This window comes from Oncorhynchus keta, unplaced genomic scaffold (assembly GCF_023373465.1).
Source record: "Oncorhynchus keta strain PuntledgeMale-10-30-2019 unplaced genomic scaffold, Oket_V2 Un_contig_18275_pilon_pilon, whole genome shotgun sequence".
NCBI classification, from domain to species: domain Eukaryota; kingdom Metazoa; phylum Chordata; class Actinopteri; order Salmoniformes; family Salmonidae; genus Oncorhynchus; species Oncorhynchus keta.
The window spans coordinates 15,001-32,500 of NW_026280838.1; the positions used below are offsets into that span (position 1 = coordinate 15,001).

At 40.3% G+C, this 17,500-nt stretch overlaps 1 protein-coding gene and 1 pseudogene across 2 annotated transcripts in view; both read right to left on the reverse strand.

Moving 5' to 3' along the window:
* Positions 1-17,500, reverse strand: part of LOC118377934 (N-acylneuraminate cytidylyltransferase-like) — a 36,655-nt gene that overhangs the window by 12,044 nt on the left and 7,111 nt on the right. Inside the window, exons 2-4 of one of the 2 annotated variants that reach the window (XM_052503899.1) lie at positions 2,923-3,080; positions 1,804-1,946; positions 1,124-1,279 (exon numbers count right to left, since the gene is read on the reverse strand). In XM_052503899.1, the coding sequence (XP_052359859.1) occupies positions 1,124-1,279; positions 1,804-1,946; positions 2,923-2,990 (367 nt within the window). In that variant the 5' untranslated portion in view covers positions 2,991-3,080. Of the gene's footprint in view, positions 1-1,123; positions 1,280-1,803; positions 1,947-2,922; positions 3,469-17,500 lie in introns of those variants that run through there. The other variant, XM_052503898.1, reaches the window with a different exon arrangement.
* Positions 9,734-17,500, reverse strand: part of LOC127920084 (N-acylneuraminate cytidylyltransferase-like) — a 14,881-nt pseudogene continuing 7,114 nt past the window's right edge.

Below are 17,500 nucleotides of genomic sequence, written 5' to 3' on the forward strand. Positions count from 1 at the left end.
GATTCTCCATTGATCTTGCTTTTTAATCCAGCATTAGGGTTCATCTGTATCCTGAAACCATGTCTAACTGTGAGGTCCTAAACATAACACATGGCTGTCCTGTACCTCCTTTCTTCACCTCCTGTGAGGTCCTAAACATAACACATGGCTGTCCTCCTTTCTTCACCTCCTGTGAGGTCCTAAACATAACACATGGCTGTCCTGTACCTCCTTTCTTCACCTCCTGTGAGGTCCTAAACACATGGCTGTCCTGTACCTCCTTTCTTCACCTCCTGTGAGGTCCTAAACATAACACATGGCTGTCCCATACCTCCTTTCTTCACCTCCTGTGAGGTCCTAAACATAACACATGGCTGTCCTGTACCTCCTTTCTTCACCTCCTGTGAGGTCCTAAACATAACACATGGCTGTCCCGTACCTCCTTTCTTCACCTCCTGTGAGGTCCTAACATAACACATGGCTGTCCTGTACCTCCTTTCTTCACCTCCTGTGAGGTCCTAAACATAACACATGGCTGTCCTGTACCTCCTTTCTTCACCTCCTGTGAGGTCCTAAACATAACACATGGCTGTCCTGTACCTCATTTCTTCACCTCCTGTGAGGTCCTAAACATAACAAACACATGGCTGTCCTGTACCTCCTTTCTTCACCTCCTGTGAGGTCCTAAACATAACACATGGCTGTCCTGTACCTCCTTTCTTCACCTCCTGTGAGGTCCTAAACATAACACATGGCTGTCCTGTACCTCCTTTCTTCACCTCCTGTGAGGTCCTAAACATAACACATGGCTGTCCTGTACCTCCTTTCTTCACCTCCTGTGAGGTCCTAAACATAACACATGGCTGTCCTGTACCTCCTTTCTTCACCTCCTGTGAGGTCCTAAACATAACACATGGCTGTCCCGTACCTCCTTTCTTCACCTCCTGTGAGGTCCTAACATAACACATGGGTGTCCTGTACCTCCTTTCTTCACCTCCTGTGAGGTCCTAAACATAACACATGGCTGTCCTGTACCTCCTTTCTTCACCTCCTGTGAGGTCCTAAACATGACACATGGCTGTCCTGTACCTCCTTTCTTCACCTCCTGTCAGGTCCTAAACACAACACATGGCTGTCCTTGTACCTCCTTTCTTCACCTCCTGCCAGCGGAAGTGGTGTCGTCGGACCACGGAGAAGACGGACGTGAAGCCCTGCTTGGTGATCATCTCCAGGGCCTCCTTCAGGTGGAAGGGGTGCAGGCAGGGAGACGTGGCCTGGATGTGACAGATCACCTCCACCTCTGGAGGAGGACAACACACAGCAGACTATGAGATACCAGAAGAATATGAGAAACAGTATGAGATTTGAATAATTGTGTATATGCTGCCACTGTTGTCAATTGAAGCTATGGAGTGGGTCCCACTTTATTGGGATAAACCCAAATGTTGCCTCATAGATCACAATGAATAAGACTACATGGACGGGGGGACCTGATCCCAGATCAGTATTCCTACTCTGAGATACTTGATACATGCCGTCCCAGAGCCTTTAGTCAAGCTAGTGGCTAAACAAGTTCTGCATATATTACATTACCAGCTGACATCTATAACAAAGCGCTGCCAAACAGTCATTACAAAGATAGTGAAGCGTCACAAAGGGTGTGGTTCAGTCACAATAAAATATAACCAACGTCGCCGTCGCCACTGTTGCCACAGAGAATCTTCCTCACGCCTCCCTCCTTGTCTCCTTCTCACAGCACATTGGAGCAGAAGATCTGATCACAAGGAATCAAGGAAATACACTTGACATTCACCCCCTACCTACCTGGGTTTAATCGGGCGAATTCCTGGATGGTGTCAAGAGAGCTGGAGGAGTCTTTGGACACCTCTGGGCTCCTGCGGTGAACCTGAGCTCCCCATGCCTTGGCTACCTTCTCAATGTCATCATGGTCAGTTGATACCCACACACTGGGAGAAAGAACGGAACAAGTTGATCCCTCAGGCTTTGTAACAAGTAGGCTACATCATATTATTTATTATTATTATTATTATTATATTATATTATAGTGCAATCCAGTCTTGTGTGACCGAGCCCAAACCAGGGGGTTCATTCAGAGACTGTACACTAACTTTCAAATAACAACATTATCCATGCACCCAAAACAAGAATGTCAACATGCTTTCTCACATTTAAAAATACTAGTTTAGTATAGAATACTACAGTACCTAAAATAGAATTCTGTAATAAACTGTAGTATATCCCTTGCTCATGTGTAGTACTTAGTAGAGAATGTTGTAGTATACTGTAGAATACTATAGTAAATACTACAGTAGTATCTGCAAAAAACACTCGTAAATTCTACCGTAATGTCCCCAAAAACACTACCCATTTTAACTATAGTAAATACTAGAGTAATGTGCATATACCCTGCCCATTCTCCTCCTCCATAACCCCATAAGTGAGAAACCCACATGCCAAGTACAGCCCATGTATTGTGTTCCCTACAGTTAGAAAAGAGTAAAGTGCTGACCTGTCTGTTCACACCACAGACCTATCTACCTACAGGTTATGGAAAATTAGCTATTTTAGTATGTATCTATTAAGGAGAGAAAGCCTCCACTTCTATGTCAAAGATATAAAAACTAAAACACTATAGTAAATACTACAGTCCGCAAAACACTACATCATACTATAGTATATACTAGTTATTTTACTACAATATGTATACTATAGTTAACTGTAAATAATACACCACACTACAGTGAATAATACAGTAAAGTCCGCAAAAACACTACAGTGAATACTATGGTATTGATATCATAGTATACTAGCATTTTTGTATGTGGGTTGTAATGTAGCTAGCCTACCAAGCTTCTATCAAAGCAACTCTGTATACAGTAGTTAGATTGAAAGACATTTGACTATTAGATTGAACTGAATTACCTGTCAAACTGTTTGGAGTCCACTGCAGCTCTCAGAACCCATCCGATGAGGGGGACACCGGCGAGCATTTTGATATTCTTCAGGGGGATCCCCTTACTGCCTCCCCTCGCCAGGATCAGGGCTGCGATGTGTCTCTTCTCACCGCTGTCTTTAATAACCTTTGCTTTTCTGTCTCTCACATCTTCGATGCCCGATAGCGTACGTTTTTTTGCAACAGCCATTGAAAGGATCAGTAGCCGGGTGGGCAGACAATAGTCTTGTAGCGGTAGCGATGGATAGCAGTCGTCTGAAGTATGTAGCACCTTGCTTTCTAACTCACTGTAACTAGCAAGCTACGTACTTAGTTTACATGACCTACTGCGGCTTAAACTGTGTGAAGGAAATCCTAGAAATGTTACATGTACACAGTAAAAAAGAGGCGTAGACCTGCTAGCTTTACTCGGAGGTAATTTCAAGGATTAATTTTGATGCCATAGTAACAATTTCCGTTGAACTATTTACTGAATTTACTCTGGTAACGGGTTAACTGGCGATGTCAAGAAAACGATGATCGCGCTTCAATGAGGGGAGTCGATTATCTGATCCGGGTTTCCCGGGTCGGAGGAGTTATAGCGGGTAAAACGTGATTCATTTTGGAACCGGGCTACCTCCCGGGCGTGAGCCAGGCTCAAATGCCGTATTCATGTGGCAGTCGGCATTAGGAACCTCTGAAATGTCAGAGTTTCCTTGTTCCGATTAGTATGTGAATGCGGCAAAATCCGCTCAAAATCAATGACAGGCTAGATGAAGCACGTGGGGGAATGAGTAGGATTCTGTTTTCACATGCAAAAGTCATTGCATTTTTTATAAAAAAATACATTAAAAAAAATGCTTTATCTGCCTTCCAAATGAAAACTGGTTCGAAAATTGGAACATATATTTTATGGAAAAGAGATGTATGTTTCTGGAAGATGCATCATGCTACCTAGTTGACATGCCTTTGATGTGCATTTGAATCCCAAACCATGCCCTCCCCCGACCAACTCTCTCAATGGGCACTCCACTGTCACGTGTTGCTGACTAAACTCCCAGAGAGTGACTAGGGGATCAATAGAGTACCACAGTATGAGTAATAATACCTATAAAACCTAGCGGTCAAACAAGGAAACGGTTCCAATTGTTTTTCCCCCATTCATCTTTCCCATAGGGATTTAAGAAACACTTCAAATAAGGGCTGTGTTTCATGTAGGCTTACCCTGGCATGACATTTTGATAACCGTGTAAATCTCTCTAGGACAAGGTGACTTTGATCAATATATTCACCTGTATTTACCTCCCAAAAATGAAATGGTAATACTATCTGGTAATGTGGCTAATCATAAAGAACTACAAATACCATGATGATCTGGACGAGACTGTCAAATCGATTAACTAATGTTAGCTAAATGTAGTGATGAATAAATTGGCTAAATATCTTTAAATTGACAATTCTGTTAACCATGGACATCACCAGGACATGGCTTTCTGGGCTTTAGCCCAGAATGATTTTGGGTCAGTCCCAAATATTTTGCTCTGCTGCTGCTAAGGTGTAAAATAAACTGTACCACTTAGTTCATAGAGCTTTGATTAGGTGAAGTTTCCAAAGTCATCCAACCATTATAATCAGGGGTGCTGGTGCGCATATTTTTCAAAATGGTGCTATGTCTCCAAGATCACTTAATGATTCATTAGTATTTTACATAACAAACCGAATATAATAGCAGGATAATGTCAGGCTACTGTTATTAAAAAACACCATGTCATGTCTTATGACAATGTAGGATGATTGTGCTGAAATGTTTTTTCTTTCTGATGCTGTGGTTGTGTTTAACTCCATCTGCTCTAAAATGCAATTAGTTAGGCAGGTTAGCCACCCTTACATCATTCAGAAATGCTAAATGCATATACCCATTCAACTGATTGGGATCAAATGGTTGGCTGCATGCAGCATGACCGTTTCACCTGTAAAATGTGAAGAATTATCATTCACGATTGACACTGATGATGGCCTAATTTAGTGTTTTAGGATTGAAAATACATAAATGTTCCTTTCGCCACTTACAGTATGTGTAGGCAGGCATAGGCAATCATGCAATTTGGATGATGCATTGTATGTATATTCTAATTAACCAATAGGCTTAATTTCGGTACAAACTTTCATTCAGAAATAATAGGGCGCCTAACAAAACACCACTACACCTCTGGTTATAATACATGTCAAGACGTGTGGTCAACTGATCTTTCCAGCACCGTTTTGATTGGGACAGTCATTTCGCTGCTTTGAGACAAGCATGGGAACTCATCTTGATAAATCAATGTCAGATTTGAGTGTTCACTGAATCTCCGTTTGGATATGTGGTTAGAATTAGGCTTGGAAATGTTAGCTAAGTTGATGTGAGTGCTCATTATCATTAGTCTCGCAATTTAAAGCAATGCAGATCTTCTCTACACACATTAGGCCCATAGCTTCCCTGATGTTTTCCTCAACTTTCCTGATGCATTTCAGTCACTTAGGCTACTGATGCGAATAGACATTTGTACACTTTTCCCAAAGGCTTTTCGAGTCATTTGACGTATGTTTTCATTGTTTTAAAAGCTCATACGGCCTACATCGTTTCAATAACAATATAGCTATTGGCTTCATTGACTTACTGAATTTATTATCGTAATTGTAGGCTACTTGTTGATAGATTATTGTCTTAAATATTATTTTAACAGTAGGCCTAACACACAATAATCTCATATGGGGTTAGTGACCACAATCAATTGAATGAATAATAAGAAGGGTTGATTAATTTATTTGGCCTTGGGAAGAAAACACAGCGCTGCAGGAAAGGATGCTGGAATTGCTGCAGATAAATTGAAATACATTTGCCAAATTAAATAATTACTCGTCTATAAATAAATTAAATCATTGCAAATACTACACCATCATAATTTAGCCACAGAGGATCAAAAGCTTATTGCTTTAGATTGTGTTTTGTTTGTCACATTATGAGCGCATAGGCCGAGTCTACAGTCAGGAATCCTGCAATTGGGCATCTCGCTCGGAAAATATAAAACAGCTGATTGTTGAGTTGTGGCTGTCAATGAACAGCATGCAGCAGCTGGAACGCATTTCGCAATATTTCAAAATACAATCGCGGGTAAAATGTGTTTGAATAGGTGAGTGCCACTGGAACGTTGGTGGACTATAATTTCCTACTCATATTATAGGTGTAAAATGTGTCTATCCACTCTTTTCATTGACCTATGCTATTGGTTGCATTTAAGACATGAGTCGTTCGTTTTGTTGATCTCAGTCTGTAAATGTCAGAGTAGCTTGTCATTTCGATTATTTGTGTGGTATAAATAAATATTATTGTAATGTCTCGAGTCATGTAGAATTGCAGGAAAGGATTTTAGAAAAGGCTCGTTTTTTCTCGGACCCACAAACCCCTCAACCCCGAATTTTATGAAACTCTGGTGACGGTCCTGCTGTGAACTGTCTTGTGCAATTTTTAAATTGAAACAATACTGCAGGGATTTGTAGTCTTGCATCATGTCTACTTTGATGCTAATGATCATTTCTGAATCTGAGAGTAAAAAGAGACAAATATATTGATCAAAGTCACCCTGAACGAGAGAGATTTGCATGGTTATCAACCAAACGGCATGCCAGGGTAAGCCTACACGAAACACAGCCCTTATTTTAAGTCTTTCAAAAATGCTCTATGAGAAAAATGAATGGTGGAAAATGTCCCTGTTTGACCGCTAGGTTTTATGGGTGTATTCATTTTATTTAACTAGGCAAGTCAGTTAAGAACAAATGCTTATTTTCAATGATGGCTTAGGAAGTGGGTTAACTGCCTTGTTTAGGGTCAGAACGGCAAATTTTACTTTGTCAGCTCAGGGATTCAGTCTCGCAACTTCTCGGTTACTGGTCCAACGCTCTAAGCACTCGGCTACCTGCCGCCCCACTGTGGGGCTCTATAAACTCATCCATTTTGGGACACACTCCTTACTTGAATGAGTCAATTCATGTTCCAATTTGAAAAAGTAAAACGAGCATGAAATTCTAATGAACAAATCCCCCCTGACGTTTTACAAGATATAATCCTAAATAACAGTTAACCATTTAATTTGGGAGGTATTTCATCTTTTACATGCGTCAAGTCTCGAAATCCGACAAACAGATCCACGTGGCATTTTATTAGGCACGCATCTCCATTATTTTGTGTGAAATTGTGCACACTAAAAAATAACACATGGGATTCCACTTTGCTTTGAAGCTGGCAGCATTGCTGGTTCGGTGGAAGTATCGGAGGGTCTTAGATATCAAAGATTTGTATAACTAACCCAAGATAGACCACAGCCGGTCCTTTCCAATGGGAACAGATGAGTCATAGTAGGCAAAACAGGTAAGAAGTGGGGCTGAGTCAATGTCTTAAAAATGTTTTACTTTTGTTAAATAATTTGTACACGTTTTAAATGGTTTTTACGGATTGGATGTTTCACAAGAAAAAGTAATTTTATTCGTGGTTGTTTACATTGTTTTTAACAATATGTACTTTTTAACTAATTTAAATGTAATATTCAAATGCTGTGTTTTGCCGTTCTTATATGTATAACATGATGTGCAAAAATATGTATGACCTGTTTTTAAAGGAAACGCAATAATAAAAACCTTTCCAAAAGCAAAATAAAATTATGCTAATATGGCTCAAATTCGTTAACTATCTAACCAACCAACAACTGTAACAATGTATTTGAGAGACAAGTCCTCGTTTTGCAAATGTATTTGTTTTAAATAAATATTCGAGACTAAATATAGTTTACATGTTGTCAACAATCTACATTTACCTGTCTGTTTTGCCCCATAATTGCACACACATCGGTTTTGTTGCTAAACAACCATCACAACTAAAAACTCTTGAGTTGATATTCCCCTTCATAAGAAGTGGATGATTATCAGATGAGGAAGGGGAGGACCATCCTACTCAGTGAATTTCAGATAAATAACACAAATCAAACAAAAAAGTTAGTATTTTTAGATAAAACTGTACTTACATGTATTCAAATGTCACCAAATACCTGATTAAAATGCACTGTTTTGCAATGAAGGTCTACATTAGTAGATTAGACTACAATAGTACATAACCCACTAGGATAGCACCACAGTGTAGCCAGGAGACAGTTATTTTGTCCTCCTCTGGCTACATTGACTTCAATGTATTGAAGTCACTCTGGATAAGAGCGTCTGCTAAATGACTTAAATGTAAATGTAATGTAGTAGTAGGCTTGTGCTCCTCACCCCCTTCCATAGATCTACATGGTAATTATGACAACTTCCAGAGGATGTCCTCCAACCAATCAAAGCTTTTGCAGTATGAGCTGACCTGTTGTCCATCCAATCAAAAGATTAGAGAATGAACCTAGTACTATGCATGTTTCACTTAGAAGCTTGATGTGTTGGTGACATTGTTGGATAGATTGTGAATAGTGATAGCTCAATGTGTTTTTTCAAACTACGGGACACAGAGGTAGATTATATATTGTTTACTTGGTTTTAGAAAATTATTTTTCCGTTGGGTTAGCAAGTAGCTAGCTACCTACAGTACCAGCAAAGATTGTTAATAACTAAACTAAGATAGACCACAGCCTGTCGTTTCCAATGGGAACAGATCAGTCATAGTGGGCAGAACAGGCAAGGAGGTGGGCAGAGCCAAGCACGAGCTAGCGAGATCCTATTGGCCCGTTCTAGCATACATCTGCATATTTCCGTTAGGGACCGCCTACTGTGTGAAATGCAGGTATGCAATAACTCAATTCGACTTTGCACTTCTTCTAAAGAAACGCGATATAAAAAAACTTTGGCAAAGGCTAAAGTCTACCAAACTTATTCCACTCTGTTCGTAACAAATTCTAGTTTTGGGAACATAAAACTGTATTGAGAACATTTTTCAGAATGTAGGCCAAAATCCACCTCGTTCCATCTTCTCTCACTACCATATTTGGTAGTGAGTTTAAACGCCAAGCTTCATATTTATACATCCAGTGAGCTTCATTGAGCTAGCAGAGGTAATTACACTGTACGATGCTTTACTTGCTGAGCCATTCAGAATGATTTCATAGCTTCCATCGCATCATCCATTAAAATAGGTTGATACGCCACATTATTTTGCATGGTAAATGGATGTTTCCCAAACCTATGACGGAGCTGCTGTAATGGAATGTATCTGCTATTTACAGCCAAGTCCCCTCCTTTTCCCTGATTAAGAGGGGATGACCACTCCACTACCAGTGTCAACTCTTCTGATGAACTGAAGCCATGTTTCATATGCCTTCTCGTCCACTTGGATGTTTCCTCTCCAAGCACTGACGAGCCCTGTCAATTTTCTCACTAATCTATGTAACCAAATCAATAGTTCTTGGACAAATGCCAGCTCGCCACACGTTTGCTGTCTGTCCTGATCTCTGCAACATGGATAGATGGAAATCGCCACACAATGCTATAAATGAAGATCTCTTATACTGTATGATCACGTGTGTTGTTTTACTGGTATTTGGTTGGATCTTGCTACAACTGAGTGAAAGCCTGAACAGGAAAGCATGTGCAACTTCTTGATGGTTGTACAAGGTTAATGTTGTCATCCAGTTCTTTCCTCCAACTGAGGTTTGATGAGGCGCTACACTGCCATCTGGTGGCAAGATGTATGTTAACCAGCCCATCAGATGCACCTTCAAGATTGTGGTATGGAGTTCAGGCTAATGTCAATTCTAGAATAGTTCAGATTAAAGCAGGGGAATAAGAAAGTGTTTCTTACGTTTATGATCATATATCATTTGACAATCAAATTGCAGGCAAAATACAAAAGTAAACACCCCAAACAACAAGAATCTCAGTGCAACTCCATGTTAATGTCCTAATACTTTCCCCCCCAAATTATGACAGAACATTAAAAAGTGGAGAGAAAAACAATCAATCTCAAGTAAATGAAAGGCCTCCTGTATACTACTTCATTTAAAATAAAGACATTCATTTTTGTCAACACAACCTGTAGCGATATAAAACCCAAACTACCTTGATCTGACAACCTGTAAAAACTAGCAATGGGCACAGTTATTAAAACAGACATTAGTATTCGTAAACACAGGCCTACTTCAACAATGACAAGGCTTCATCTTAACGGAATAAAATGATCTATGGGACATTTCTACACTCATGACATTTGGAATTCTTCATTTAATAAAACGTCACAAATGTGAATATAGTTTAAAAAAAATACATACGGTATTAGCCTACACAGGTTTCACTTAGCTTGCTGTTGTTGACACTACAGTCAGAGGCTCCATGTGTAGCAACGTGAAGTGGGAGATCTCTAAGCAATAAAAGAAAAGTTGAATTAAAATGACAGAATTAAGTAAAGTAAATGAGGAGTAGCCTACAATGAGCAACCTTCAGTATAGGCTGTTTACTCTGAACAGGGCTGTTGTAGATCAGGACAGTAAATACATGCACTGCCATATTGGATGATAGATAACCTATGGCATTTACAAGTGTCTAACTAGCGAGAGTCAGTGGCTACTTTTTCTCTCCCTCCTTTGTCGCACACCCCTGGTCCCTGTCCCCGCAGTATCTCCTGAGTCCTGCAGGCTGCGCAGCAAACAAGTGTCCATGATTAAAACTATCTGGATATCCGATAAAATGTCATGATATTATTTCTAATGCCTATCCCTAATTTAGAACACATTCTAGAGTTTAGAATGGATCTCTGTGACTTTAGAACACATTCTAGAGTTTAGAATGTATTTCTGTGACTTTAGAACACATTCTAGATTTTAGAATGTATTTTTGTGACTTTAGAACACATTCTAGAGTTTAGAATGTATTTCTGTGGATGCGGTCCTGTTCCATCTGAGACTTGGCCTTCTTCTTGAGCAGCAGGATGTGTTCAGAAAACTCCCTCACAGCCCCCAGGCCTGCAGCACTGTGGCAGGAGTATTTAGCAGCGTTGATCGCCACCACTGGGGCGTCCCGGGGTACTGCACTCAGCCCAGCCAGGTTCAGACAGTCAACATCTGGTGCATCATTACCTGTAGGAGGGAGAGATGGAGGGATGAAATGTTTCTATTAAAGTGTCCATAAGGTGGTTCTTGAAGTATTCTTAGGATGATTAATTAGTATGTTGCAAAAACATAACAAAAACATGCAAAAAATATGACATGATTTAAGATAATCATATTTATTTAGATATAGTTTCTGATTTTGGGCTTAGGGATATCATAGAATTTGAATTACAGAAATCAACTAAATTGGATTCAATTGAAATTGAATCCCAAATTCTCCAGGATTTGACTGCTGGCACCTCCCTTCTCACCTTGGCTGTAAATATTCAGTGACTGGCAGTGGCATGCAAATGAAGTTTTCTGCAGTGGTAGTCTAGCATATGTAACAATATAACTTTAGACCGTCCCCTCGCCCATACCCGGGTTGTAGCCTAGCATACACGCAGAGGGGAAATACAAATGATCAATTAACCAAAACTGGACTCTGAATAAAATATACAAAATAGTTGCCCCGTCTCCCTTACTAATAGATACTCTATTTAATCAGACATACTAATAGATACTCTATTTAATCAGACAGTTTCCCCCTGTCTCTCCTTACTAATAGATACTCTATTTAATCAGACAGTTTCCCCTGTCTCTCCTTACTAATAGATACTCTATTTAATCAGACAGTTTCCCTGTCTCCCTTTCTAATAGATACTCTATTTAATCAGACAGTTTCTCCCTGTCTCCCTACTAATAGAGGAGCTATTAGATAAGCTATTTAATCACAGTTATTTATGAGTGAAGAACTTACAATCACTTCCTGGCAAGAGAGAACAGAGGGATGAGAGGAGAGAGATGAAGGGTTGAGAAGATAGAGAGAGAGATAAGGAGGAGTGAAACACAGAATGAGGAGATACTGTTCCATAACAGGATATAGTGTGGTCACCATGACAATCAGGTTCAACTGGTTCAAACTTTACTGTTGACATTTACTGTCTGATAGTTTCATTGATACGTGGTTATCAAACACCCTGCTACGGTCACATTCCTGAGAGATATCTAGCCTGTTCTACCTTTCCATCTCAGAAGGGCTCCAAATAAAGATCTTCATACGTTTGATTGCCATGAACGCACAAGTATTACTCAAATTAGAAGGTTAAGAACCTTGAGATTCCACTAAATTTCAAACTGTGCTATATAACTAACTACTAGTAGTAGTAGTCAGTAGTAGCAGTAGTAGTAGTAGTAGTAGTAGCAGTAAATTGTTAATTGAAAATAACAGTGAGTTTACCCATATAGGCGACCTCCTTCCAGTCCAGATCCTTGTCATCCATCATGGCTTTGACCTCACCCTGGATGTCCTTGCCCAGCTGCCTGACCTCGCAGCCTGTCCTCTGGGATAGATTGTCAGCCAGGGCCTTGGTCACAGGGTCCTCACCGGACGAGATCAAGATCACCTGGAAGAAAGACAATAATAGTAGAAAACATGGTTGGGCCAATAATAATAATAATAATAATAATAATAATAAAAACGGTTAATAATAATAATAATACGGTTGGGCCAATAATAATAATAATAATAATAAACATGGTTAATAATAATAATAATAATAAAACACGGTTGGGCCAATAATAATAATAAAACATGGTTGGGCCAATAATAAATAATAATAATACGGTTAATAATAATAATAATAATAATAATAATAATAATAATACGGTTGGGCCAATAATAATAATAATAATAATAATAATAATAAAAACACGGTTGGGCCAATAATAATAATAATAATAATAACACGGTTGGGCCAATAATAATAATAATAATAATAAACACGGTTGGGCCAATAATAATAATATAATAATAATAATACACGGTTGGGCCAATAATAATAATAATAATAATAATAATGGGCCAATAATAATAATAAACACGGTTGGGCCAATAATAATAATAATAATAATAATAATATAATAAACACGGTTGGGCCAATAATAATAATAATAATAAACACGGTTGGGCAATAATAATAATAATAATAATAATAATACACGGTTGGGCCAATAATAATAATAATAATAATAATAATAAAAAACACGTTTGGGCCAATAATAATAATAATATTAATACACGGTTGGGCCAATAATAATAATAATAATAATAATACACGGTTGGGCCAATAATAATAATAATAATAATAATAATAATAATAATAAACACGGTTGGGCCAATAATAATAATAATAATACACGGTTGGGCCAATAATAATAATAATACACGGTTGGGCCAATAATAATAATAATAATAATACACGGTTGGGCCAATAATAATAATAATAATAATAAAACACGGTTGGGCCAATAATAATAATAATAATAATAATAATAATAATAAAACACGGTTGGGCCTGGCCATCACAGCACGGTTGGGCCTGGCCATCACAGCACGGTTGGGCCTGGCCATCACAGCACGGTTGGGCCAATAATGTGTAGAAGGATGCCATTTGAGAAGTGTTCTCTTAGAGGGTATGATGAAACTCAAACTAATAAAGTCACATGACGGAGTCAATAGTATCCTGTGTGTGTGTTTAATGGCGGAGGTTTCAGTGATAAACTGAGGAGCAGCCGGTGTGTAACATCCTGTTCTGGTAAGAGCTTAGCAAAGCAAACCCAACTGGTTCTACCTAACTTCCTGTATCTTTAATACGGCCACAAAGCCAAACGAGGGACACTGGGTAGCCTAGTGGGTTACAGCGTTGGGCCAGTAACCCAACCAGAGATTGCTAGGTGAAAAATCTGTCAATGTGCCCTTTACCAAGTCACTTAACCCTACTTGCTCATGTAAGTCGCTCTTGTTGATTGTCAGCTAAATTACTAAAATGTAAAATGATAGGATTGTTTTTTGTTTATTTTATAGCAGCTTAATGCTGCTTCAAGTTGAACATGTTAAGAGAGGTTAACTGTCACTGCCCAGAAAGAATGGTGTCAGCTATGACAAGACACCTTGAATTAGATTTGTTTTCTTTTGGTTATTAAAACAGCAGAAGGTGGAGTGGATTTACAGGCATTCAGAAAGCATTCAGACCCTTCCCTTCTCCCACATTTTGTTATGTTACAGCCTTTTTCTAAAATTGATTACATTTTTTAAAAATCCTCAATCTACACACAATACCCCATAATGACAAAGCGAAAAGGTTTTTTGAAATATTTGCAAGTTTATTACAAATAAACATAACTTATTTATGTAAGTATTCAGATTTTTTACAATGAGACTCAAAATTGAGCTCTTTGAGATGTTTCTACAACTTGAGGTGACCAGGAACCCAATGGCCATGCTGACAGAGATCCAGAGTTCCACTGTGGAGATGGGAGAACCTTCCAGAAGGACAACCATCTCTGCAGCACTCCACCAATCAGGCCTTTAGAGTGGCCAGACGAAAGCAACTCTTCAGTAAAAGACACATGACAGCCCACTTGGGAGTTTGCCAAAAAAGCACCTAAAGGACTCTCAGACCATGACAAACAAGACTCTCTGGTCTGATAAAACCAAGATTGAACTCTTTGGCCTGAATGCCAAGCGTCACATTTGAAGGAAACCTGGCACCATCCCTACGGTGAAGCATGGTGGTAGCAGTATCATGCCATGGGGGATGTTTCTCAGCGACAGGAAGACTAGTCTGGATCGAGAGAAAAGTACAGAGATCCTTGATGAAAACCTGCTCCGGAGTGCTCAGGAACTCAGACTGGGGCAAAGGTTCACCTTCCAACAGGACAACAGCCCTAAGCACACAGCCAAGACAGTGCAGGAGTGGCTTCAGGACAAGTTTCTGAATGTCCTTGAGTGGCCCAGCCAGAGCCCAGACTTGAACCCGATCTAACATCTCTGGAGAGACCTGAAAACATCTGTGCAGCAATGCTGCCCTTCCAGCAACGCCCCCCATCCAACCTGACAGAGCTTGAGAGGATCTGCAGAGAAGAACGGGAGAAACTCCCCAAATACAGGCGTGTCAAGCTTGTAGCATCAAACCCAAGAAGACTTGAGGCTGTAATCGCAGCCAAAGATGCTTCAACAAAGCACTGAGTACAGGGTCTGAATACTTATGTACATGTAATATCTGTTTTTCATTTTTTTATACATTTGCTAAAAATTCTAAAAACCTGTTTTGCTTTGTCATTATGGGGTATTGTGTAGATTGAGCGATTTAATCAATTTTAGAATACGTCTGTAACATAACAAAATGTGGAAAAATACTTTCTGAATGCACTGTGCATGACTAGGCTGCTCAACCAGAATCATACATGACTAGGCTGCTCAACCAGAATCATACATGACTAGGCTGCTCAACCAGAATCATACATGACTAGGCTGCTCAACCAGAATCATACATGACTAGGCTGCTCAACCAGAATCATACATGACTAGGCTGCTCAACCAGAATCATACATGACTAGGCTGCTCAACCAGAATCATACATGACTAGGCTGCTCAACCAGAATCATACATGACTAGGCTGCTCAACCAGAATCATACATGACTAGGCTGCTCAACCAGAATCATACATGACTAGGCTGCTCAACCAGAATCATACATGACTAGGCTGCTCAACCAGAATCATACATGACTAGGCTGCTCAACCAGAATCATACATGACTAGGCTGCTCAACCAGAATCATACATGACTAGGCTGCTCAACCAGAATCATACATGACTAGGGCTGAATCAACCAGAATCATACATGACTAGGCTGCTCAACCAGAATCATACATGACTAGGCTGCTCAACCAGAATCATACATGACTAGGCTGCTCAACCAGAATCATACATGACTAGGCTGCTCAACCAGAATCATACATGACTAGGCTGCTCAACCAGAATCATACATGACTAGGCTGCTCAACCAGAATCATACATGACTAGGCTGCTCAACCAGAATCATACATGACTAGGCTGCTCAACCAGAATCATACATGACTAGGCTGCTCAACCAGAATCATACATGACTAGGCTGCTCAACCAGAATCATACATGACTAGGCTGCTCAACCAGAATCATACATGACTAGGCTGCTCAACCAGAATCATACATGACTAGGCTGCTCAACCAGAATCATACATGACTAGGCTGCTCAACCAGAATCATACATGACTAGGCTGCTCAACCAGTATCATACATGACTAGGCTGCTCAACCAGAATCATACATGACTAGGCTGCTCAACCAGAATCATACATGACTAGGCTGCTCAACCAGAATCCTCAACCAGTGATGACTAGGCTGCTCAACCAGAATCATACATGACTAGGCTGCTGCTCATACATGACTAGGCTGCTCAACCAGAATCATACATGACTAGGCTGCTCAACCAGAATCATACATGACTAGGCTGCTCAACCAGAATCATACATGACTAGGCTGCTCAACCAGAATCATACATGACTAGGCTGCTCAACCAGAATCATACATGACTAGGCTGCTCAACCAGAATCATACATGACTAGGCTGCTCAACCAGCTCAACCAGATCATACATGACTAGGCTGCTCAACCAGAATCATACATGACTAGGCTGCTCAACCAGAATCATCAACCAGTGATGACTAGGCTGCTCAACCAGAATGATAGGCAGGGACTAGGCTGCTCAACCAGTGAGCGAGGGACTAGGCTGCTCAACCAGTGAGCGAGGGACTAGGCTGCTCAACCAGTGCTCAACCATCATACATGACTAGGCTGCTCAACCAGAATCATACACGAGGGACTAGGCTGCTCAACCAGAATCAGGGACTAGGCTGCTCAACCAGTGAGCATACTGACTAGGCTGCTCAACCAGTGAGCGAGGGACTAGGCTGCTCAACCAGTGAGCGAGGGGACTAGGCTGCTCAACCAGTGAGCATAGGGACTAGGCTGCTCAACCAGAACCTCCACCCCTAGGCTGCTCAACCAGTCTGCAGCTGTCAACCAGTGACTAGGCTATATGTCAACCAGTATCTGTACCTGACTCCCTAGGCTGCTCAGAGTGTGTGTGTTCTATATGTACAGTATCTGTACCTCCACTCCCTCTGCTCTGCCAGTATCTGTGTTCTATATGTACAGTATCTGTACCTCCACTCCCTCTCTCTGAAGTGTGTGTGTTCTATATGTACAGTATCTGTACCTCCACTCCCTCTCTCTGCAGTGTGTGTTCTATATGTACAGTATCTGTACCTCCACTCCCTCTCTCTGCAGTGTGTGTGTTCTATATGTAGAGTATCTGTACCTCCACTCCCTCTCTCTGCAGTGTGTGTGTTCTATATGTACAGTATCTGTACCTCCACTCCCTCTCTCTGCAGTGTGTGTGTTCTATATGTACAGTATCTGTACCTCCACTCCCTCTCTGAAGTGTGTGTTCTATATGTACAGTATCTGTACCTCCACTCCCCTCTCTCTGCAGTGTGTGTGTTCTATATGTACAGTATCTGTACCTCCACTCCCTCTCTCTGCAGTGTGTGTGTTCTATATGTACAGTATCTGTACCTCCACTCCCTCTC